At 34.8% G+C, this 27037-nt stretch overlaps 1 protein-coding gene across 4 annotated transcripts in view; it reads left to right on the plus strand.

The window, feature by feature from the left end:
• Positions 1 to 27037, plus strand: part of Dgkb (diacylglycerol kinase beta) — a 644882-nt gene that overhangs the window by 457907 nt on the left and 159938 nt on the right. For all 4 annotated transcript variants that reach the window (XM_028768913.1, XM_028768911.1, XM_028768912.1 and 1 more), the window contains one exon: positions 20419 to 20509. In XM_028768913.1, coding sequence (XP_028624746.1) covers positions 20419 to 20509 — 91 coding nt within the window. The remainder of the gene's footprint in view (positions 1 to 20418; positions 20510 to 27037) is intronic.

Here is a 27037-nt window from a genome sequence, read left to right on the forward strand (position 1 = left end):
CTTCCTAGGCTGTCAATGAACTGTGTTCTCCCACTAGCCAAAGCGTGATGAGGCCTCTGCAGCAGAAGTTTCAGTAACATTGGCACTATAACAATTGGGGAAAAGAACTCACTGTACACAATACCTTGAAAAAAATAAGTTTCAAAATGCATGAAATCAGTTTTATTTAATGCTACTGCTTGTTCCACAAATTTAAAGAAACAAAATTGATCCTCTTGCAAATAAGTGTTTGGGAAATGGGTTAGCAATCCTTTTGATCACAAGAAGCTTAATCCTGAGGCAATAAGCAGTAGCCCAGGAAGAGTAGAGACTCAGATCCTCCAAGAACCATTATCCTGCATCATGATGTTCACAGGGGCTCTCCTGTTTTGTCTGTGATGTATCAAAAGTTCAGGTAAACAGTGAGGCCACTTACTGAACTTTGCCATTCAATACAAAAAAGAATAATGCTTCTGAAGAATCTCACTGTAACAGTTAAATGTTCCAATTTTGAAATGACAACATCACAGTGGATGCTGTTTTATGTAATAAAAATGAGCTGAAATAAAATAACCAAGAAATAAAACTCTACTCTAGATGGGAAATTTTTCCAATTGCACTTATGAAGTAATGAAGGCAAGAAATGGTAGTGGCTTTTTTTTATTTGTTTGTTTGTTTTTTAAAAATGGATATGGATAAATAATGGGGATAGTCAATGAGTTTAGTTGGATACATGATGTGGAAAAGAATAAGAGATAAGTAAATATAAACCTAATTTATGTTTAGATCCTGTGAATTCCTCTGGAAGTCACCATAATTGATAGTAAGTCCTATTACATAAGTCTACCATTAAAGCAAAAATATCACCAAACAAGCAATTCAAAGCCTACTGATATTGTGTTTTGGTGTGGCAAACATTTGGCACGTTTTCTTGCACTTCTTTGCCATGTACTTGTATTTAAAGTTATATGACAAATTGCAACTTCCTTCACACTTTGTTTTCAAGGAATTTTCTATAGTCTTTGACACAATAAGTTATGCAAATGAAAGCATATTCTTTCACCGAAGAAATCTTTAAAGAAAACATCAAGATTGTTAGTTTTTACTAGAATTCAACTTAATTTCTTATATAAAAATGTCCAATCATATACCAATATCAGTACATAAAATCCCACTCAAGTAACGTCATCTAACTGAACTAAAAGAATAATGGATTTGGCTTAAAGGGAAATAATTTAATTATGAAATAAATATTTGTCAATTATTTGCCATGTGATTAAATAAATCAAAGAAAAAAGGTACTAAGTGGGAAAAGAACATGTTATAGAACACATATACAAATGATCATTTTTTTACTAGAGTCTATCCTTGTAGGACAAATACCAATATTTATTTGCTTGAACCAGGAGAACGAACTCAGCAGCTGTTAATAGTTGAAACTCACTCATCTCATGTAAGCAAGATTCTGATAAGGACTGAGGAACATTTTTGAATACACTCCAAATACTGGCTACAGAAGGAAGGATATGTTACATAGTAATATTTGACTGTCTTCCAGCTTTTAAATAGAGGTAATAATCATCATGTTTTAATGTTGATGTTACACACACATGCACACACACACAGAGACAGACACACACATGGTGAGAGAGAAAAAGAGAGAGAGAGAGAGTGAGAGAGAGAGAGAGAGAGAGAGAGAGAGAAAGAGAGGGAGAGAGAGAGATGCATATCTACAAATTGAAATATTGTATTTGGTAACCATAAAATCCCTAAAATGATAAATTTTTGAATCAAGTATGTATTTTGTGTTAGGGTTTCCCTCCATTTCTTGTTCTTGCTGTTGGTTGTTATTTATTTGGTTTTGTTGATTTTTTGTTTTGTTAAGACAATAGCCTCAAATTCTGTATGTGTGTCTGAGGTAAACGTGAATTGCTACCCTCTTCCCTCCATCTCCCAAGTACTGGGGTTCCATGTGTGTGCAACAACACTATTGTATCTTAAAGACAAAATTTTGTTACGTAACTTAGGTTGTCCCTGTAATCTACAGCCTCACAAATGCTGGCATTACAATTCTTTGAAACCACACCTAGCTGGATATTATAATAAAAAAAAATCAAGCCAATAGCCTGGATGTATGATGCATAGGATTTGTTGCCTATGACTGTTGTCAAGCTCTACCTAATTTTGCTAGTCCAACTACAACAGGACTTTGACCTAAATTTACATAGCCCTGGGTGTAGAATAGATGCCTAACTTGGCAGACCCCTGGAACTGAAATATAACCCTGTGCTTACAAGTGCTTCCTGTGTGGAGATCAGGAAGGAGGGATGGCATCTCCCTTCAAATTCACTCTGTATCCCTGGTCCATGGATATGTTCTGCTCAATGTCTCTGTGACATGGAATTCCTAAGTCTGTTTATAGACTCATCAACCCTAGAAACTGCATTACTTTTTAATGTCTTCTTTACATATGTGAGAGAAAAAACCTCAGGGGATTTTTCTGGGATGTCTATATACATGTAAATAAATGGAGAAAATGAGGCCAAGGAAGGCTCGGGTAGGGACTGTGGGTTCAAGGCTGATTTAAGGCTTCTGAAAGAGACAACAGGTTTTGTGTATCATTTTAGAGCCCTTTCTTTTGTGTTATTTGAAAGTGGCTAACAATGTAACCACTAATAATGACAAATATAGATACAATTTTTGCTCTAGAATGTAAAAATTCGTAGATATTTTGTCTTTTGCTTTAGAGACATGAGGTTTGACTTAGCATCATAGCTTTGAGGTCTCAACTTTTCTCCCTCTTTCTATGTAATTTCTATTGTGTGTATCATCCTGATTATAACTGAGAAATGCATAAAAAGAAAGATTTTGATGAATAGGGGACAAGCTTCCGAAAAGACCCTATCGTATTGTATGAATCTCAGGAGACAGAACTCGAATCAAGTTACCTGTCTGGTACTAATTCTTTCAAGAGGTATGTAGCTTCCTGAACTGCAAAGGGAAAAAAAAACGAATTCTACAGCTCTTTACTGATTTAAAAGTAGGGTTCACTAATAAACATTTTCATTCTCATTATTATGCTGCAAGAAATGGGTGTATATAATTGCAGTGCATCGTGGATGATGTAAAAACACACCGACTTGAAGAGTGCTTACCCTCAAGATGTTGCCTGTCTAAAAGTTGACATGAAACTATAAATGATCATAATATTTGAGAGTGACGAGTTTGCAAAGTAATGTAAAGATTTGATGTTTACAGCCACTGTCATAATGTGCCATTATAGCTACCAAATTTATTCATTTGTGTGACACATTTACAGATGGTGACCTTCTATATGATAATCCGGGTACATTTCCTTAGAAAATTCTGTTTTCTGAGGTCTGTTGCTCCATGACTTTTGGTTCTTAAGATTTATGCTCCTGTGCAGTACGGGTCTGGGCTTCATTAGCACCTGATTTACCATGAGTGCAGATGGTTGTTGGAAATAAAAAGTCAGCCATTTCCTATGATTAAATCTCTCATGGGCGGCATCTCGCTCATAGCTACTTCCTCACGATTACGTATGATTCATTCCCAAGCAGAACAGTGATTATTATATGATTGTTAAATCTAAAGTGGAAAGGAAAGTAGAATATTAGGAAAAGTCTAGTAGCTTATTAATATATATTATGTGCTACAATGAAAATGATTTTACATAAGTATTAGCAAAAATGATAGATTTATGGAGGATGAGAGAAAATTACTCTATTGTGACAATTGAATATAACTAAAAGGATTCAGAATTTTTCTTCTTTGTCTGTCTGTAAGTTTTAGCCACTTGTCCTGTTTTAAGAGCTTATTACTTAAAATAACAGTCTCCATAAAATGCACACTTATTTGGGTCAGTTGAAAAGACTAGAAGCCTTTTTTTTTTAAATTATTGTGAACATGGTAAAGAGTGAAAGAGAGAGGATTGCTAATTTCAATAGTACTATTTGTAGAGTTTAGGCAAAAGCAAGATCATTTTTTTCACTAAAGTTGATCTAACTGGAAACAGTGCAATGACAGTTTTCATCAGACATGTCTTTTCTGTGGAATAAAAGTAGAATCTGAAATATTTCATCAACCCAAGATTTTTCTGCTATGTTGACTTGGTAGAGTTGATGACCACACAGAATAGCAGCTATCCTGATTGCATAGCCTTATTCTTTGCCTGGATGCCTTACTATTTTTAACGACAGAATCATAGCTCAAATGATTCTTCCACTGAGAGACAAATGTACCCAAAGCTCACCTCTCCAACTAATGTTCAATATCAGTTTGTTTAAGTGACTTAGTATAGCTGAAGGTTTCTCTGTGAAAGTCTAATAATGACTTTAAGCGGTACTGTCACTACTGGCTTTGAAGGGTACCTTTGCTCCATCTGCAGAAAGCTTATGCAGCAGCAATACAAAGCAAATGCAAAGTTTGGCTTCAAAAGAAAAGACACATTTCCAAAGAAGTAAAACTGCTTTGTGTGTGTGTGTGTGTGTGTTTTCCCCATGGGCACTGCTACTAACAATGTCCTCCACAAGGGACTGTGATATGGCTCTCATATCTGTCCCTGCCTTACCAACATGTCCTTATCTCTCATGGCAATAACATTATATTCCAATCCTGCAAGCCTTCCTCTTGTTGGCTTTAGAAAGCTGTTCCATTCTACCACATGGCCTTTGTAGTTACAGTTATTAGTGGAAAGAAAAATTTCCTTCCCAGGAACTATAGTATCTTGTGTACTGTGCTTATTTTTTCTACCTCTACATAGTGTCACCATTAATTTTGCAGTGCTCTACAGTCTACGGAAGAGACTATGGGTGGATCTTACAGAAGCTTTGCTGATGTTAATATAGTCTGTCCTCAAGGTATCTGCCAACTATCACATTTTCTCTTCTTTTATCTGTATTACTATACACACTATACCACCCAGAGCAAACAGTTGCTTGGAGCAATTATGAATTGTTGCCTATGTCTGGGTTAGCTGAGATCAAACTGGTAGATGAACTAAAGTCAGGAGTCTGGAACGCATTACCAATTTGGTTTCTGCTATGAGTTTTTACCATATTAGTATAGACAGTGCTCCAAGAGGAAGAACTTAACATTAGCAAGTTTTTGACTCCTAAGATCTCGAGCCCATCAAACATCATTTCTACATCATTGCCCTGGTCATAGACAAGCTAAACCATACAGGAGATTCCAGGTGCTAGAGAGAGAATTTCCCCTGGAAGGGAAAAGTAGGACAGTCTCACTGCATAGAATCAAGTATCCAGGCAAAAGATGAATCTCAGTTATTGAAACATTCTTCTGGTATATTCAGTAACAAATAATTGCAAATATGGTTGACACTTATTATAAGCATTTTGGGAATTAGCTGTATTGCCTTTTATGTTTCATGACATTTGAGAAAGTTGGCTATTGAGTGCCCATCCACCTATAAACTCAAGAAGTAGTTCATTAATTCTGAGTGTTAATAGGGAATCTATAATTGTGTTTAAGCAAGTAATGGCTAAAAAGCAATATAATAGCCAACACTGTTTATTTTGATCATCCATAAATTTCCAATGTCTAGGTTTTAAACTCCTAGTGAAATGGCTACATGGGAAAAAAAGGCCTTATTCATATGCAATAACCCAGTGGATTTTCTAATAGGAACTTCAAAAACATTTACAGACATTAAAATATTATATAAATAAGAATATTCTGAATGTTTTATTTTGTGACTATTAAGCACGGCTCATACCAAAAGAGCCTCTGGGAATTTTAATTTCTTACTGATAGGCTCAAAATGGCAGTAGATTTCTCTCACTAATCTATATAATCTATTCAGTCAGGAAGCATTTTTCAATGAGTCACTAGTGAAAATGAGTAACCATAAATAAGTAGATAATAACATTCAAAATATGATGACATCAAGCTGTATCTAGGTAGATATCTGTATCCTGTATTCAGGTCTCAGGACTTCTTTAGTGAATAAGGTTCTCATGTTCTTTTGTGTAGAAAAAACAGATGACATTTTACTTGTGGTAATCCATGAATCATGGGCCTATATTTTAAAATAGGAAAGATAATTATGTTTTGGTGATTCCTGAAATGCTATTGAAGACAGCTATATCTTTAAATAAATGTTTTCCATCAGAATTGATCCTCATGTGTTATCTGCTTAAGGGCACAATTTTAAACAGGGGCAAAAACTATATTGGCTAGGAAAGCTTTTAAGATAAAACAAGAGAAAATCTGGAAAGGAAAAGAATGAGGAAAGATTCCCTTTATGCCTATCTTAGAACCATATCAGGTGTACCTAACTGTGTTGACACATGATTAATCCCAAGATGGGGATGACTATATCTGTCAATTAGTTTACAAACAAGTCTGCCTGAATATTTTATATAAAATACAGCTTCATGATGGAAACAAAAAAAACAGTACAATATGATATGATATTCAGGGAGTTATCTGGGTCCCTCTTGATGTACATCAGTGACAAAAAATGTAATCTAAGTAATCATGGCTCTCCTGATTCATGTGTTATGCTACGTAATTCTTCAATTTGATTTAAAATATCAATATTTTCAACATAGCTCAAGTAGTCTGATTCCTATACCTTATCATTTTGTAAGATAATTAATGTTTATATAACGACTCTTCATAGCATCATAGAAAGGAAAATTGTCCTTTTATTTTTAGTTCTAGTGTCAGAGAATTTTTAAAACCACAGCGTTTTCAAAGTGCAAACCTGTGCTTCTTGTTAGGGAACCTGAAATGGACTGCTGATGTGTGAAGGAAAACAAAAGGTAAAACACTTAACTAATCGTAGAGAATAGAAATAAGCTTTATTAAAAGTTTTTTTTTAAGTTGTGAAACTGCAGCAGTCCTCACAGAATAGAAGGGAAATAATGTGTGAAGCCGGCAGAAGAGGTGAGAGAAGTAATTTTGTTCCTTGATTCTGCAGGTTTTGCAAAATATACTAAAAATTGGTTAGAAGAGACATAAAAATACAGCAGGGTGCAGTAAAATAGATTCTAACGACATATATTGTAGAATTAAAATGTTTCAGGGTACTAGAAAAGAATTAGCTTCTCAGTGAGGAGAACAACTATTTTTGTATGTGTGTATGTGTAATGTGTGGTCATATATGTGTATGCTTATAAATAAACATGTATTCATGTGTATGAATTTGTTCTTATGTGTATATGTACATATGCATACTTTTATTTGTCATGGTGAACTTTCTATTGTGAGACTACTCTGCCAACTTGTTTCAAATGAGTTTTATTTTCAACAGGCTATTCAACAAATTGGTTTTGAATTATTTTTTAATTTTTTTTATTGGATATTTTATTTGTTTACAATATAGATGTCATCCCCTTTCCTCTCCCTAGAACCGCTTATCCTATACCCTCTCTTCCATTATTTTTTTATATCATTTTGATTACAAGTATGTATTAAGGTCAGTTCTAGGTTGAGGGCCTAGCAATACAATAGATGTAAATAGTCAAAGAACAAGCAATACAATAAACACAAATAGTCAAAGAAAAAGCAAGGCATTAAACCCGGTTAAGTGAACACTCCCATTATCACTGTTTCTAAAGGCTTATCAGGTTGACTAAAGTAGCTGAGCCTACTTCCCTATCCTAGTCCAAGGTCATTTTCATGTCTGAAGCCCACTTCCTTGTTCTTGCCTAAAATTTAGATTCCTGTCTGAAATTACGTCTTTGTTCTGGCCTAATATTTAGATTCCTGCCTGTGATTACTTCTTTGTTGTAGTCTACAATTTAGACTCCTACCTGAAATTACTTCTTTGTTCTAGTCTAATGTCAGATTCCTGCCTGAAGCCTACTTCCTTGTCCTTGGCCAATGTCATATTCCTATCAAGCAGCCCCTTTCCTTGTCCTTGGCCCATGTCAGCTTCTTGCCAAGCATCCCCAAAGGCTCTCCACCTCTCCCCCTTTTTTATTTTGTTAACAAGACTGAGCCTATCTTAGGTCATTCTGACAAGAATGCCTTCCTCATCCGTCATGGAATATGCATTATCAAAGGCAATGCACTTCTGTCTTAGGTTGGTAACGCGCTGTGTAGAATTTTACCCATCCTTGGCTTGCCAGCCTGTTAATTTAATAACTCTGTCTGGGGGTCCATTTTTAGGTTTAAGCCATGTACTTTGGCAACCAATATGTTGATGTTATTTAAGATAAGCTTTAACATGATGGGCAGGAACAAAATTATTCCCAGGACAAGAAGGGCTAGCCTGGTCAAGCTATATTCCTCAGGTTTGTCTAAAATGGAAATACTGAGCTCAGGCCATGGATAATTTTATCAGCATTATCTACAGCATCAAAGGTCAACAGAACAACATTCTTTAAATTCATAATCTCACTATGCAAAGTTAACACTCCCAGAGAGGTGTTAGGCTTATGCCAGATATATTACAGGTGTCTACATTTTCTAATTATAATGACAATCATTGTGAATTTCAAAAGTAACACTACTCCAGTGATATTTGCATGACACTTGGGATGGCTCCTAAGTGAACCCTGAACCTCTTTCAGATAATTTGAATGTGTTATAAAGCATCATTCGTTGTTCCAGATACCTATATAAATCCTTTTGTATACTCAATACATTAGTAACATTTTTTGCTAGATGGTTAACAAAAATAGTTGTCTTAACTCCTTGTGTCAATGCCATTGTAGAAGCAGTGATGCTAGCAATTAATGGAATTAGGGCTGTTATACCAGCAATAATCAAGCCTGCTACCCTCTTGCTTCTGCTTAAAGCCTAACTCACTTCTTCCAGCACTTTCAAGTCTTTTTTCAGAGAATCATGATTTTCTAATTCTCAGGGCAATGAGACAAAAGCTGGCTGATAGACCCCTGTAAGAGACATGCCAGGTTTCAACACACTAACATAATTGGAAATTGTACAGTCAATGCAACTTACAATAGATACTGTAGAAGTGACAAAACCAATTTTAGCTTGATAATTAAAAGAGCCTTAAAACATTTATTAACCCTTGTTTAAAATCCAAATCCTGTCCCAACATTATCTCTTGCTATCCTAACATCATTGTGAGCTACAGCTATCTTCCAAATATGTCCTTGACAAAGTCCAGATACAGTCTTCCAAAAGTAGACTGTTATTTCCCATATTGGATTGATTTGTAGACCAGTATAAGATTGAGTCCTAATAGCTGGGCAACTTTAAGAAGAATACAAGAGGCATAATTTCTCTTGTCGATTCTCTATCCCACAAGGTATAAAATCTTTAGGCAAGGCACCTTGTTCCATCTGGAATATAGTCAAGCAAAGGTGTGTCAAGATCATGTGTTCAATACAGCTCCCCAGTCACCCTTGTCAAGCTACTCAGCAAGCTCACAGGTTAGCATCATTCTTTGTCTCAGTAACATTATGTCTCACCATTCTTTTAAAAGTTCCATGGGCCTCTTCCACAATACCTTGTCCTTGAGGATTATACAAAATCCCCATAATAAATTGTTGACAAAAAGTCTTGACTGCTCAACTATGATTGCCAGACCCATTATCTATTTTTTTAAATTGGATATTTTATTTATTTACCTTTCAATGTTATCTCCTCTCACATTCCCCCCAAAACCCCTTATACTATTCCCCCCTCCTCCTATTTCTATGAGGGTGTGCTCCCACCATCCTCCCATTCCTGCCTCCTCCCTACTCTAAAATTTCCTAGCACTAGGGAATCTAAACTTTCCGGCACCAAGGCCCTCGACTTCCATTGATGCCTGACAAGGTCACCCTCAACTACCTATACAGGTGGAGACTTGAGTCCCTCACTTTGTGTTCTCAGGCTGGAGGTTTTAGAATGCTACTACAGCTTGTTTCTTAGGACCATTTGCTTGAAAAATTGTTTCCCCACCTTTTACTCTAAGGTAGTGTCTGTCTTTGTCACTGAGATGGGTTTCCTGTATGTAGCAAAATGCTGGGTCCTGTTTACATATCTAGTCCATTATCCTATATCTTTTTATTGAGGAATTGAGTCCATTGATGTTAAGAGTTATTAAGGCAAGAAGATTGTTGCTTCCTGTTATTTTTGTTATTAGTGGTGGCATTGTTTTGTGACTCTCTTCTTTTGAACTTATTGGAAGATGATTAATTTTTTGCACTTTATAGGGTATAATTTCCTTCCTTGAATTGGAGCTTTCCTGCTATTATCCTTTTTAGTGCTGGGTTTGTGGAAAGATATTTTGTAAATTTGATTTTGTGGTGGACTATCTTGGTTTCTCCATCTATGGTAATTGAGATTTTTTTCTGGGGATAGTATCCTGGGCTGGCATTTGTGTTCTCTTAGGGTCTGTATGACACCTGTCCAGGATCTTCTCGCTTTTATAGTATCTGGTGAGAAGTCTGGTGTAATTCTGATAGGTCTGCCTTTATATGTTACTTGGCCTTTTCCCTTTACTGCATTTAATATTCTTTCTTTGTTTTGTGCATTTGGTATTTTGATTATTATGTGACAGGAGGTATTTCTTTCCTGGTCTAGTCTATTTGGCATTTTGTAGGCTTCTTGTATGTTTATGGGAATGTCGTTCTTTAGGTTAGGGAAGTTTTCTTCTATAATTTTGTTGAAGATATTTATTGGCCCTTTAAGTTGGGAATCTTCACTCTCTTATATACCTATTATCCTTAGGTTTGGTCTTCTCATTGTGTCCTGGATTTCCTGGATGTTTTGTGTTAAGAACTTTTTGCATTTTTTTTTCTTTGACAGTTGTGTCAATATTTTCTATGGTATCTTCTGCACCTGAGATCCTCTCTTCTATCTCTTGTACCCTGTTTGTGATGCTTTCGTCTATGACTCTTGATTTCTTTCCTAGGTTTTCTAGTTCCAGAGTTGTCTCCCTTTGTGATTTCTTTATTGTTTCTACTTCCATTTTTATGTCCTCGATGGTTTTGTTCAATTCCTTTACCTGTTAGGTTGTGTTCTCTTGTAATTCTTTAACGGATTTTTGTGTTTCCTCTTTAAGAGCTTCTACCTTTTTACCCGTGTTCTCCTCAATTTCTTTGAGAGTATTATTTCTGTCCTTCTTTAAGTCTTCTATCTTCATCATTAGAAGTGATTTTAAATCTGAATCTTGCTTTCCTGATGATATGAGGGAATTGAGGACTTTCTAGTGTGGGAGAACTAGATTCTGATAATGCCAAGTACCCTGGGTTGCTGATGCTTATGTTCTTGTGCTTTCCTTTCACCATCTCAATCTCCTTAGTGCTACCTTCCCTTGTCTCTGACTGGAGCCTGTCTTTCCAATTATCTTGGTTGTGTCAAAACTGTGTGGGGTGGTGTTGCTACTGGCGTTAGAGCTCAGGCCCACGATCTGCTCAGTGCTCGGACACAGACGGGAAGGAACTGGTGCTTTGGGCCAGGAGTGAATTCCTGGGTCCCAGTGGGTTCCAGTGGGTCCCAGTTACTCCCTGTTTGTGGCAGGTGTTGCTGTCTCCTTACCAAAGATACTTCCCGGGTTAGAGCTCCTTGGAGCCATGCTTTTTCTGGGTTCTGTGAGATTGGACGCAGGGCTGCTGCCTGGGATCTGCTCAGTCTTGGTTTTATTTTATAGTAGAGGGAATCTACAAATATTTCTGTAAACAAAGACACAAATCAATTCATATTCTAGTTATGAAGTTGTTTATGGCTGAGAAAAGTCTTATTAGACAGTTGAAACATTTACATTTAACTAACTTCTCTGAAACTCAGTAAGTTCCCAGTAACTATCTGTTGAGCTGTATTATCATAAAACTTTGCAACTTTTGTACCTCATAACTGGCCATGATCAATCAATGCAGGAAGAACGAACCAAGAAAGGTCATGAAAGTCCATTGTTGAATGATAGAGAAGAGAGAGTGAAGTGAATTACCATTCTCTCCCTACCTCAGCATATTCCATGATTATCCATCTAGAGCCTACAGCTCAAGAAGGGCCCCTGGCTGTTCTGAAGAGGTCATGTCTCAGTGATGTGTTAATGTATCTTCCTCCTGGTAAATGCACAAAAGTTATTGACTCCTAGAGCCTAAAAGTGATCAGAGTCTCTCATATTCATTTGGTCAGTTTCCCAATTTTATGAGATTTATATACTTCTTAAAATACAGAGTAAATTGTGATAACTCAAATGTACAATTCCATAATTCCCGATATCAACCTTCAAAATCCACAGAAAGTCAAATTACTTTCAAATTGCTCAGTGAATTTACAACCAGAGCAAAGAGAGATGTTCTGAGTTCTGTTACCCAGGGCCTTTGGAAAGCTTGTTCAATTTTTGTCCATAAGAAAGTCTTTCTTTTTAACATGTATAAACTTATAGTTTCTTTTTAGTATTTATCATAATTCACTTAAAATAAGTTGATATACATGTTCTCATAAAATGTGTGTGCTGCTTCAAATGAAGACATATTCTACTATGCATACAAATACAATTTTAATATCTTAACATTTGAGGTAGAAAATCCACATATTGAATAAATGAATTCTCATCTCATCAGAAATGGAGCACGCTCATGTCTCTTGGTGTCCAAAATAAATCCAGACATGCTAATTGCTGCATGTACAGACATTTGTAATGTCTTCTTTGTCTTTAAATATAGTATAGATAATTTTTATGATAGACATTTTCTGTGTATGAATATAGACATTCTTTCAATATTCTACTCATTTTCAATTTGAGTGACACAGATCATTTCTTACACTTAGTTATCAATATTAGTTAGACTATATAGGCTCCTATTTTTATATCTGACAGGTAACTCAAATACTTTTATAGAAAATTTCAGACTTCAGAGAATATTTTGTTGGTACAAATATTATAACATACCTCTCTAAACCGATAGAAGGCATGTGAACAGGTATATAGTAGGAGGTATCCCTTCTCTACTGTTACAGTCTCACTAATTGCTTTCTATTCTATACTGACCTCTCTTACTATAATAGAAGTATTGTAGTCAAATTGAGGATATATCAAATGTTTAAAGATTACTTCAATTGTTTTCATGTGGAAATAATGCTAAGGACATTTGATAATACAGGAAATTAGGTGACAGAAGTAGAGTGGGAGGTCTTTGCACATCCACTAATGAGCTGGATATATGGTGAAAAATAAATACATTAAAAAGAACTTATGAGAAATTATTGATTTAAATGTGAAAGCTCTAAACACAAAATCTTCATTTCAGAATTGTTCTGTCAGCCATTGCAGAATTTCACAATGTAAGAAATGGTTTTGCATGTCATTAATACTACTTCACTGAGGGTTTTTCAAATGTCTCATCAACGGCAACACATATATGTAACTACCTCTCAAATTGTGGTGTACTGTATGCAAGTCTGCTTTTGCTGCAAGAAAGAATCCACAAAAAAGTAAACAGTCTGTTTTTGTATCTTACAAACACAAAAATCCAGAAACATGGCTTCACAGTGTAAGTATTGGTAAATCTACTCTACAGGAAGCCTAAGTCAGTCCTTCTGAGTTTTCTTTGCCTTCCTCTTTGTAGTAACACAAATAGCAGCCTCTCCATCTCCTTAAAATTACATCCTTCCCTAAAGACACACTAGAAAACGAAGGGAGTGGCAGAACTTTCACTCTGCGTGTGACCTTTACCAGGGAGAAAGACTTTCCTAGAGGCCCACAATACATGTTTTTGAGGTTCTAACATCCACTCTAGATCACTCAGCCACATTCCCATACTTTGCTTTGGAAGACAGAAAGAAAAGCACTTGAAAAGGAATGTGAATACAAGTATCATCCAGTATTTACCTGTCTGACTTTTGATCAGCTCATCTATGTTCTTTATAGCTCAGGAAAAGATTCCAGATGATGTCACAATCACTATTGTATTCAATGAGAAATAATTTTAGAAGGGAAAAGAGACCAAAATGTCAAAAGTCACTTCTATACCTCTTGGGCTCCCTGAGACAGTGTCATGCTCAGTAAGAAAGGGAATTATTCCTTTCCTAAAATTAAGTTTACTCTTCCTCACTAGTTTGATAAAGAAATACTTGTGAGAGGGGGCTGGAGAGAAGAGAAGGCTCAGAAGTTAAGAGCACTGATGGCTCTTCTAGAGTTCATTTCATCTGATACCCTCCTCTGGTTTGTCTGAAGACAGCTATAGTGTACTCATATCAATAAAAATAAATACATTAAAAAGAAATACTTATGAGAAATTATTGATCTAAGTGTGAAAGTTCTAAACATCTCTGGCCATTGATTAAACACGTAGTTAGTTTCAGGTAATCACAAAATTCTCAGCTCTCCAAGGTATACACTGTGTGTATGCAACTCTCTGATGATTTGGTAACATTGCTGCTTTAATTGTTTTTAATTTCACCTTATTAATTAGATATAATGTGTGACAAAAGCTAATAAAAAGAATATTTAAAGATGTATTACTTTTTATCATCCATCAATGGAGGTCTTTTATACAAACAACACTGTTTCTTAGGCTTTATTTTTTAAAGAAAAAATTAAAAACACTAAAAATACTAAAATACCTTATTTTTGTGAGTATAATTTTTTCATACAGTCACATGAGAAACTTTGCTTAGTCTTGGAAATGTAATTCAAGTTAAAAATTATATTTTTATGACATCCATCTTTTGTTACAAACCAAGATGGAATATTATATGAATCTGTCAGACATTTCTATGGCTTGTTTCAATGTCTCCCCGGGGTTTAACAAGTACATCTTAGGAATGAGATAGAGGAATTTTTATACATCATTTTTTAAATCCATATTGCTACCTGTTGTCTGGAAGGATAAGACTTGTTTTCTGTCTTTGATGTAACTGTAAAATGCCTCAGCTGAAGTCATAGCACTGTTTCTTCCTTATGGACTACAATCAATATTATTCTCTTTACTGAGAAAGACATGAAGAGCTGTACGCAAAGAAAAATAGATTTGAGAATCTAAATAAAATGGAGTTTGTTACACAATTTAGAATGCTTTAGAACAAGTCACTTGCACCACTGGTATATTCATATAGATAGCAAATGTAGTAATCTATTAACTTCAAATACTTAGTTATAAACACTATAATTTTTATAATTTGGAGTAAAAGTCCCCGTGAACTTTTCATAAAGGGAATCTTATTTTCCTAAATTATTTATTGGTATTTTTTTTTTGCCAATTTAAAAAACAAAGACAGGTTTCACTAGGGTTGGTTCAAGACTTTGTTAACAAAATGATGTTCTGGAGTTCTTCATGCAACATAGGGTTTTCCAGGAGACTTCAAGAAGTAAGTAAACTCATGTTCCAATTGATGGTGCCACACCCATGTCCATATGGGAAGAATTAAATGGAATCAATGGTCACACAAAAGAGAATTTGAGAAGGAAAAGTGATGGAGTCCATTTCCATTTGTCTCAGGGAGCATGGCAGCAGTCAGGGAAGCGTGGTGCTGGAGTAGTAGCTAAGGTCTTACATCTTGGGACACAACAAGGCTGAGAGAGGTAACTGGTAAAGTGTGGGTTATTGACACCTCAAAGTTCATCCCCAGGGACAACCCCCTTCCAACATGGTCATACCCCTAATTCTTCCAAGCACTTCCAACATCTAGGGATGAGATCTTCAACTTTATGAACTGAATGTGGCTATATGTCTTCAAACCACCACAAATCCCTCTTTGTCCCTTTGTTGCTCCTTTGTTGTCCCTTTGTTGTAACAAGGTCTGGAGCACGGCCAACAGGCAACTTCACACAGCTGCTCTGAACAACACTCACTTCTCGAAACTGTCCTTTCTAGACCCTGCCCATTCATTAGTTAAATAAGGCTCTAATGGGTCCTTCCATCTGACTCTTGCCATAGTTTTAAGGTAATTTTTCATTATGTTTGGGGATATATAAAAAATTCTGTACCTCGTGTGTAATGTAATGTTTTATTTTGGGCAGTGAAGACAAATCAAAGTGACTTGGTTTCCTGTTTTATCTCTGCAACTTATCATATTACTGTATATTAATCAGGCTGTGTGTCTCTTCAGCAACATTGTCAGTCAAATCCAGTTCATAATGTACTCACAGTATCATATGGCTGTGGAAGACTAAAATGGAGAATTCCAGTAAAGTTATTGTTAAAATTTTTGCCCTTCATGAAAATACCCTTTTCACGTTTGAGATGACTGTTGGAATTTTGTAACACCTTTTATAAAAATGTAAAACACATTTGACTTAATTCTGTGTTAAAAGAACGATATGTAGAACATTATGTTTCTGGGTACTTTTAAATGTCCAAGATCAAGAGGAATTTCAATTATCATCTGCTGAATCTTTTAAACAACCTTGAACAGTGTACAAGCACCTCCTCGAAGACTGATGTCTTCATATTCAGTAAGTCATCTCCTTGTGCGTCCTGCCTTCACACTGAATACATAGCAACTGTACCTGTAAAATTCAAACATAACCTTTAGAGATGATATCACTGAATTAAGCTTTATGTGCATTTATGGAAGATTTCTACATAACATGAATTAACTGTTTGCATCTCCTTCCTTTACTATGCAGCCTTGTCAGAAGCATCCTGCGTGCCTGTTTAGGCATCTCTCTACTTCTTTGCAGAAGTGCATTGGCGGTTTATATTTTATTTGATTTTGAATGTTTGAAGCATTCATGTTGTTAAAAAAGAAGAAGAAAGAAAGAATGCAAGGAATGGAAGCTAGAAATATCCTAAAAAAAATATTGTTAAAACTTAAATTGCCTAGTTCAATGTTGAATATTCATGGAACTAGACAGTAACTAAATTTCATAATGACAAAAACAATTTTTTTCAACCAAATATTGCACAGCTCACATTTCTCTGACAATATGTAAACCACAAAAGTACTTAGCGAGAAAATACCAGGTAAATGGGAGTTTGTTTTTCTTCATTTTTACCTGAACATCTGGTAACTGAGCATTTTGAATATTAATTGCAGATTTACAATTAAATTCATTGGAAAAAGACTTCACACATTAATTAAAATTATAATTACATGCATAACTTTTGCATGTGGACTTTGTAGGACATTTCTCATCTTACTCAAAGTTATAAATCCTGTCTAAAGGTGCAATAAATTTGATTCTATGTGATCATTTCACAATGTCCACTTCCCATATTCTCCAGTCCAAGCAGATGTGATTTCTCTCACAAATCTGAGTCTGAACTATTTGAATCATTTTCTACTGTGAACCGTAAAAATAGACAGCGTACATGCCTAAATGTGCTTCTTTTGCATTTCTACAACCTGAGGACCAGTTTGCTTTAAAAAATAAAATTTAACAGCCTTTAATTTGTCATGTGGATCTGATTCTATGTGTTCTTTATTGCCTCCATATATTTATCGAAGCGAAGCATAAAATGGTTGTAATAATGGAGAATTTAAAGTAGCTTCTGCACATGAGCAGTAATGCTAACTAATATGGTGAATAAAGGCTGAATGTAAATTCTCGAGATTTCTGTTTCTTATGAAGTTTTTGTGAAATAAGTGTTTCTTTGTTGCTTGAAACAATCTTCTTATGAAACTATGATAAACTTTGATAGGCAGAATGAGAACTAAAGGGAATTATCATTTGGATGAAACTCTAATCCTCATATATTTATTTCATTTTTCATCAGAAATGTAATATTATTTATATGACAAAACTTGCAAAATATGAGCCATGGGCCTCTCATGCTTCTACATCCCACTTAAAGGTAACCTAGGTACAGCGCACAGCAGTAAAATAGAGTCACGTCAGTTGCTGTGGTCTCTACTTTTTCTATGTCTCTTGAATTGTGCCTCTTGTCCATTCCTCTTGCCTCTTGGCTTAGGCCTTCATTTGCACTGTTCAACCATGTTCCTTTCCATTTTCAGCATATTAATCATCTAGCCCATGTCTTCATTCATAGATTTACCTATTCATATAATAAAGCTTGCCAAGTCACTGATCATAACCTTTCAGTGTTGTGTTATCCTTAACCTTTAACTTTAGCATACATGTTGTGAAATAGACACCATTCCACTTGTAAGTTCATGTTCACCATGATGCTATGACAGATTGCACTGCCAAGAAGGTCAGAATCCAACTTTTTCTTTGCATTGCTTCCTACAATAATCCATTAAATGCTACCTCTTTTCAAGCCTTTTGGGTTTATTGAAGCAAAAGTACTTGAGCCATTTAAAGTACTCACACAATACTTGTGATTTTTAGCTAACATTTTAATTGCTGTTTTACATGCCTGCCTGCAATTTTGCAAATATTCCTAGTTTGGTCATAACGTAACATGAACAATTGTACTTGTGTCTTTAGAATCAACACAGTAGCATGGGAAGGTGAATGGTTCAACTGAATGCTTGTTAAGTGAATGAACAAATTAATGAATGAATCTACATGTGTCTGGAGAAATGCTTGTACAAATGCATGTGTTACATTTGTTGAAAACTGATTCCAAAGAAAGCAAGGACATAGAACCTATAATCAAAATACATTGAATACATTGTATGATGTGTGAACTTCTCAATGAATTAATACAAATATTATGTTCTTAAAATGATGTCTTGAGGGAATCTTATGTAAACAAATATTATCTTCTCCTCATATAGAAAGAAGGATGTGTTGACAATTGGTAAATATTTCAAATTTTACATGACTTTAGCCATTGTTAATGTGAATGGGCACATAGATACAATTCCACAGATTGCAATACTGATTCTTATTTACATTTTGACATAGGTGCTATGAGGCCTTAAATTAATAAAATATTCTATGGGGAAAGTTAGAGTTTATGGTATCAAGATCCTATGAAATTTGACACTGATTTTGTTCTTTAGCTTACTGGCTGGCATGTGAGTGAATGAAGGGCTTATGGAACGTTTTAAGCAAATAAAACCTGTGTGAGCCTAAATGTTAATGAGTGTGTCTAGATAATATAAGATTATTTTCATATTCTGTAACTTTGTATCAGAAATTTTCTAATAGACCATAAAAGTTCAACATTAAGTTCCAAGTCATATTTCAAAACAATTCCATTTCAATTAATTAGTAACACCTTTGTATAATATCTTCACCTCAAAATGTTTCACCATGTAATAAAATGGCAACATATCAATATTTATAAGAAAAACAGAAGAAAATTCATGTGTTATATTCACATACAAACTTTCAACATAATTTTGATATGTGAAAATATATGCCATTTCACTTATATTTTATTCTATTTGAAGGCATATTCATTATCAGAGATGTGAATAATTCAAAATTGTATTTATTCATAAGAAATAATTTTAATATACTTTAGATATTATAAAAGTCTAGCCAAACTCTGTGAAGTTACAGTAAGTGATCATGAATTTCTCTGATACAAAGAGACAAATATGTCATCATAGAATGACAGAAGAAAAAATATATACTATTACTTAAGATTTGGTACTGAGTTTTTTAAATATATTCCGTTTCTGGGCATTATCGTTTCTTGCTTGGTGTTTTCAGACTATATCATCACTTTCTACTGTTATTCAAATGAGAAATTATATTTTGTTAAAACAATTAATCCTTCTTCTAAATTAGTAAGTTTCAGATTTATGGCAACCAGTAGGTTTTTTAAAAATATACTTTCAATCCTCACAATTAGTAATGCACACATTGCTAGCTATTTAAAAGTTGTAGCATATTGTATGTACGCTCTTTTCTCCCAGGAAAATCTCAGAACACTGCTATTTTTTTTCCTATGGTTATATAATTGATAGTTCAAAATCAAGTTGTTTCAAACACAAGATTTACAAATTCTAGGCCAATTTTAAAAAGTCTGATACCAACAGTTAGAAAAGTCAGAGATATACATGACTCTGTAAGATAAGCACATCCCTGTAATCCTTTCAGGGACTGTCATTCAACTTGACACTAACATACAGGCTTTGACATTATGTGATTATACACTGCAGATCCTCAAACATTTCCTGTTATTTACAAGAATCAAATGTTCATTACTTTTATGTCAGCGTGACACAAGCTAGAATTATTTGAGAAGTGGAACTTTCCATTGAGATTCTCCATAAGATAGACCTATAAGCAAGCCTGTAGCAAATTTTCTGAAACAGTCACTGGTTTAGAAGAATACATCTCACTGTCATTGATACTACTCCCAGAAAGGTGGTCCTGGGGTATAAAAGAAATGAGACTGAGTAAACCATAGAGATAAAGCCAGTGAGCCAGAGTCCTCTATAGCTTCTTCTTCACTGCCTGCTTCCAGATACCCACAGTGAGTTCCTGTCATGACTTCCTTCAATGGTGGACAATGATGTTGAAGTGAATCGAACCCTTTCTTCTTCAAGTTGCTTATAGTCCTTCTTGTTTATCACAACAACAGAAACACTAACATAGATATAAGGCAGGGTGGAGTTAGATAATTTTTCAATCACTTTGAATATCGTTATTGTCTAAGCTGCTTCTTTTCCTTTTTTCAGAATGAAGAACAAATTTTGGTACTTTGAGTTTGGCACATCTGAAACCTTCTCAGCCACCTGCAAGAAGCTGCATGAATCTGTAGAAATAGAAGTAAGAAAAATGGGCTCACTTTTGTAATAGTATGAAGTGGCTTGTGTTTGCTTATTTGGTTTTGCATGGACCCTATTAAGAAATATGCTTTAGCAATAGATATAGGTTTACCCACGATTCTAAGATATGACCTTTGTCACTCATAATGAATGTAATGCTATCTGAAATTTAACTTAAGACTTGAGTATGAGTTGTTTTAATATCATAAAAAAATGATATGTGAAATAAAATTTTGGAAAACAGTAAAGAGTTTGCTGTGTATAGCCTGAAGTAAAATATATCAGATTTAAAATGTTGTTGAAGAAAATCAAAAATCGAAAAAAGAAAGAAAGAGACAAATAGAGAAAGCAATCAAACAAACAAAAACTAACATTTTCAGGTTTCAATATCTCATAACTTTAAAATATAATGTACTAAAAGTCTGCTTACTTTCACGGATACACGTTAAAATATATCCACTCTCATTCTCTTTCAATCGTTAACTAGGCTTCTCAATTCACAAGGTTGCCATTCTCCATATAGATATAAGATAGGAAAACTCCAAGAAAGAGACCAATGATAATAAGAAAGGATACACTTCAAAAGATCTGTAGATCTACCAAAAATATCTAGACCTTGTAATATTCAAATATTCGAAGACATTCTCTAAACATGGAAGGATTTTAAAGATTAAACAAAAAGTTTTATTTTATATGAATAGCATAGTCAAAATAAACAGAATTGTGAAACAAATAATGATAGGTGATGTGAACACAAAAACATTGCATTTGACATTTTTAAAACAAATATACAAATTATTTCCTAGTACCCAAGGTATTAGTGGTACATTTGCAGGTAATAGTGAACAGAAGTGAAAGTAGTTCTAAGACAAGACTCATACCTATACTTAGCTTTTTATTTCTCAGTTTTTGTTGTTGTTGTTGTTGTGGTTGTTGCTTTAAGACAAGATTTCTCTGTGTAGCCCTGTTTATCCTGGAACTTATGTAAACTAGGCTGACTGTAAATTCTGAGATAACCTGGCTATTCCTTCTAAGTGCTGGGATTAAGGGTTGTACCACCATTCCTGTCATTTTCTGTGCTTAATTTCAAATAGTGCCACTTTCTTTATGAGGGTCAAAGATAATTTTTTAGAATCTTGTATAAATCATTGTGTTTACGAGTTCATAATGTCTACAAAAGCTCTACAAAATCATAATTTTCTAATTTACTGTTGATGATAGTACAAAACACTCATATTCTCAATGTAACATTTTTTTGTGTTATTTCCCATTATAATTAGAGAATAAGACTAAATATTAGAAATAGACTGGATGGTGAGGGAAAATGAAACCAGATCAAATCATAATTATTTTAGAAGTTTCAAATTAAGGTCCATCCTTGACATTTATACTTGTCTACATATTGAAATACATATGTGTATTATATATATGTAGCCATGAGTATTTATAATATATGATATATTATTAATAATTCATACTATCTTTTAATCATATGTAGTGTAATAGTATATAATGTCGTACATGTTAAAGTTACTTTGTATGTATGGCGTGTGTGTATACATGTTTAGCTATTTGTCCATGTGTATTTGCACATGTATATGGAAGCCAGAGATTGACATAGGGAGCCATCGTCTATCATCATGAATCATACTTTGTTGAGAAAGACACTAGCCACTTAACCTGGAGATCACCAACTTGGATAGATCACATGCTTGGCCAGCAGGCTTTAGAGATCTGTCTGTCTCTGTCTATGCAGCCTTGGAGTACACACGATGTATGCAGTTTATACACGGGTATAAGGAATCCAACCACATGTTCTCATGCTTTTAAAACAGACACTTTACCCACTGAGCCATCTCTATAGTCATGAATATATCATTAGATATGTAATTACATTTGTACACATAAATATAACTTTAAATTATATTATCACTGTAACTTCAAAAATCATACATTTTGAATATTTTGTTCTCAACGATACTCAAAGAAAGTCTGTAGCAGGAGCCACTCTGTGCCTTTTCATCGTATGGTCGGAGACCCTGAACCTTCCCGTGCCTCTTCTTCCTTGTGCCTTTCCCTGAGCACAGATTGAAAATATATACAGCCATAGAGCAATGCTATGTGTGTCACAAAGGAAAAAATTATCTAGAATTTGCATTTGGTAGCAAAAAGAATTTGAATGAAAATAAATGTAAAAGACATTGATTTTTGACGTGCTAAAATAAGTCTTATTATAACATATAGCTTTACATATTATTCAGGATGATGGGACTATGTGGAACACTCCTCAAGAAATCTGGACAACTAAGTTACTTACCTTAGAGTAGTGCTTTTCCATATTTTCCTAGTCTGCCTTTCTGGTTCTATATTTCTGGCTTGCTTAAGGAGCGACTGTATAGCATTTATAACCTGGAGCTAATACCAAGAGTTCTCCCCATTATATTATTGTATAGCCTCTGTGTGTGTGTGTGTGTGTGTGTGTATCTGTGGATAGCAATGCCATGTGTGTCTTTCTGTTCACATTTTAATGAATCCAGTTTATCATATTAGTAGAATATGACTTTCTACCCTCAAGGTTACTTCATAATTAAATATAAGAAATCAGCAGTTCGGAAATTTGATTCTGCTTGCTATTGCTTCCTATGTGGCCTAAAATCATACCAACTACGGTTTGAAAAATGTCTAACAAGTAACAAGCCATGGTAGTAACAATAGAACCTCAAGCTATGGTTCTCTGTTTTAATGTCAGCTCCTTCAAAAACAAGTCATTTTCTGTGTGTATGTTTTTGTCACAGGACTCTTTCCTGCAGAGAGCTATTTCTGAAAAAGTAAAGGTTTGGGAGAAAATAAACATCTGAGAAAATGCTTCATAACAACTAAAATACATGTATTATTAAAATTTAGCTCATGTCCTGTACTAAGCATTATACATGCACTATCTGATTTAATTTTTATGTTCATACTATGAATCAAAGATATAGTTTAAAAGTCTTCATTTCATAGCTAAATATTTTTAATAATTTATAAGAAAAAATATTATATTCTTCATATAACAATTAAATGTAAGGAAACAAATCAATGCTGTAACTCATGTAACTGGTCAGGATGAGACAGAGATTTAAAAATTGGTAGTTTCAATTCTAAGAATCTCTGTCATCTTCTAACTTTAGTACAAAAAGGAAAAATATAAGTAAAATGAAAAATTTCAAAATTACAAGAAAATATGTCAAAAGAAAAATTTACATCTTTATGTGTTGGAGGAAGGATAAAGTTTATTCAACAACTTTAGTTCTGTACCTGTGATTAGAGAAGAGAGGAGCACAGGTTTTCTATTTCCTCCAAGAACCAAAGTCAGGGAGAGAATTAGATGCCCATTCCATAAGACATTCAGTCTTTCGAGTGGTAGTGAGTCTAGGAAAATAGTACGTATGGAGATTTCTCAAAATTAATTCAGATATATCAAGAGTTAACACATGTAAGAGACTTGTGGATACAAAAATCAACTATAACATTTGAAAAATAAGGTTGTTCTTGTTTGTCAACCTGAAAACGGAGTTTTTGAAGGCATTAGGCTTTTCCACATTGTGGTCCCAGCCACACTGTCTTAGTACTCAACTAACCTGCCAGTGCTTTATGTGTCATTGAGTGAAATTGCTAACAACTATAACTGACACAGGCCTAAATCTGACTCATAGAAAAATAAAGCCAATAATTGATTGTATCTCATTAAATTTAACACCTATACCCTCAGCTCTCCAAATTTTATAAACTTAGGTTGAATATATATTGGCAGGAAAAATTGTAATAGTTCTTTTAAGCACTTAGTTTTGAAAATAAGGTAATCGAGAAGTGGGATATCATTTTAGATGTAAACAAATGGAATACTTAATAAAAAGAAATCTCTGCAGTGCCTTCACAACATAACATACATGTTCTCTCCAATATAGATGTTAATGAACTTGTACTTAACATACTCAGAATTTATTCGATTGAAGCTGTTGGCTTTTAAGTCTTTTTTCTGTAATTTTTTGAAAAAAAATTATAAATCTTCAAAGGATATGGAGACATTAACTGACATGATTTTATTCCTTGTTTATATTTCATAACCTTCACCTCAGTTTTATTTTCATAAACGCAACTGGTGCACAGCAAGTCCAGGCTTCATCACCACCGGTGTGCAACTCTCCAGACTAATGAACATGATGTCAAAGCAGACAGAGGTGGCCTGGGATCTTGAGCTAGTGAAACTAAGCCACTCACAGTTACCAATTTACTTAAGTACATTGTCCTGCACTCAGAATAATGTCCCCGCTCTCCGCTGCTCCTTGTTCTCCAGGACTCCTTGAGAGTTTTTGATTTTGGTTTTCTTTTCCACACTTCTCAGAGAATGACTAACTCCTTCAAACCTTCAAACCACACATGCCATTGACTTACAGATAGGGAAAACAGGCACAGTATCATGAGCTGGTGTCTCTCACCTAACTCCACTAGCTCAATTAAGCAGAAAAAGAAAGACTTTTGCGGCATGCTCTCTTTTTCTGCACATGAACAAAGGAATCTTCCTTCGCTAATTCTGAAAGTAACTTGTCACAGCGGGGTCCGAAGGCCTAGTCACATAATTGTCTTAGTGTGCTGCCTGCTGTGTTCAATATTGAGTGGAAATGGAAGCCAGGCCCCAGTTCCAGCTTATTTCACAATTCTTCTGTTATTTAAATGATTTTAGTCAGTTTGGGGGAAGCCAGACCTTTATAAATTAACAGCAGGGAAATACCAAAGGTGTCAGATTGCATATTTATCATCTTTTTCGTGTAATACTTAAATATGTATTAAGAAGTGACTGACATAAATTAGGCGGTTTTCAGAAGCCACAGGCCGTGGCTTGTAGAGGACCCCCTTCTGCTTGACATTTCATCCTTGTCAAAGATCAAATTATTTTAATTTAGGCTGCAAATTATAAGGAATGAAGACTTCTTTGTGGGAATTCCCTGTGGTAATCTGACTTTTGTTGTTACTGCTGCTTGTCAGTGTGCAAAAGATATAATATGCATGCAAATAAGGTTAAAAAATATGTACTATCTAATTATCCAGCCAGTGCGTTCCACTTGAAGACAGTGGGAGGCCTGACACACAGTATGTGTTTGATTCATTGAGGCCTGCAGGGTATTTACACAAGATTACTTTTAATTATGAAATTAATATCTGTTTATCTAGAATATATAGCAGTGAGTGAGTATACACAGGAGCAGAATTCTTTAGTAAAAAGAAATGATCTTAATTTAATATGTAAAAAGGAAGAAAAACGCACTTGTTTCAGGAAAAAAAAAATGAATCACATCACCCAGAAATAGGGTCCTCTTCAAGGAAACAAATTGAATGAAAACTTAGCTCATTTTCCAGAATTATTTCTTCCACAGTGAAGTGGACTCAGGATGTGTGGCTTAGTAGCCCTGCATTGTTACTTCAGTGAACACGAAGCAGGCCTAGCTTCACAAAGATGAAGCAAATATGGAAAAATACAGGATTCGGTTGGTTTTGTTGTTGTTTCTATGGGGCACTGCCTCTTCAAAGACTGAAAGTCAGAGGTTTCATGTGAATTTTAGTTAGTGTTTAAGTTAGTGATGACCTTATGATTGTAGGACATGGTGGCTGGAGCAACCCTTTACAGAAACACTGCTGCTTGTGAAATGCTTGCCCCTAAGAGAGCACTTTGAAAGAATTTCAAGTTATGTCTTTTTTCTTAGTTCATAATAGAAAATGGAAGAATAATATTTGAGATAATACTAGTGAGTGTCATTTTGGAAAATATAAAGCTAAATAAATAAATAAACAAGTTAACAAATCAAAAACAAAACAGAGAATAAGGGTTGGAGACATGACTCAGTGGTGAAAAGCCCTTACTGCTCTTTCAGAAAACCCAAGTTAGATTTCAAGTGCCCATGTCACAATCCTTGTTAGTCAGGTCACAATCACTTGGAATTCTCCTATTATGAATCTCATCTCTCCTGTACTTCACAGGCATTTGTATATGCACACACACACACAAAGACACACACACACACACGACAACACTACAGAATAACCTCATAATCTTCCACACAAATCTATCAATAATAATAAAGAAAAAGTTTAAAAAGTGTAAAACAAAACTGACCTCTCTGGCTATATAAAATGACAGTTGTTCAATACATATGTAACAAGGTGACTTGTTTTAAAGGAAAAACACAATCTATCAAGTTCTATCATCCAGCAAGTAAGGTTGGCTGGAGAATCCTTGAACTGTTCCTGCTGATGTCCCCTCACTCCACTCTGTCTGTCTTCTACATTCATCTTGACAGTCGTGCCTTTCATTACATCTGATGTGCTTAGAACGTGAGCTCACACTCATTCCAAAGCAACTAGGATCTCTGTGATCACATTTGGGATTGAGTTCACTTTTCCTTTATAAACATCTATCAATACATTTCATTCCTTGCCACAGAAAAAGAATAAACAAAAAGAAAAAAAAGAAGGAAGGAAGGAAGGAGGGAGG

This window comes from Grammomys surdaster, unplaced genomic scaffold (genome assembly GCF_004785775.1).
Source record: "Grammomys surdaster isolate TR1022 unplaced genomic scaffold, NIH_TR_1.0 188, whole genome shotgun sequence".
NCBI classification, from domain to species: Eukaryota; Metazoa; Chordata; class Mammalia; order Rodentia; family Muridae; genus Grammomys; species Grammomys surdaster.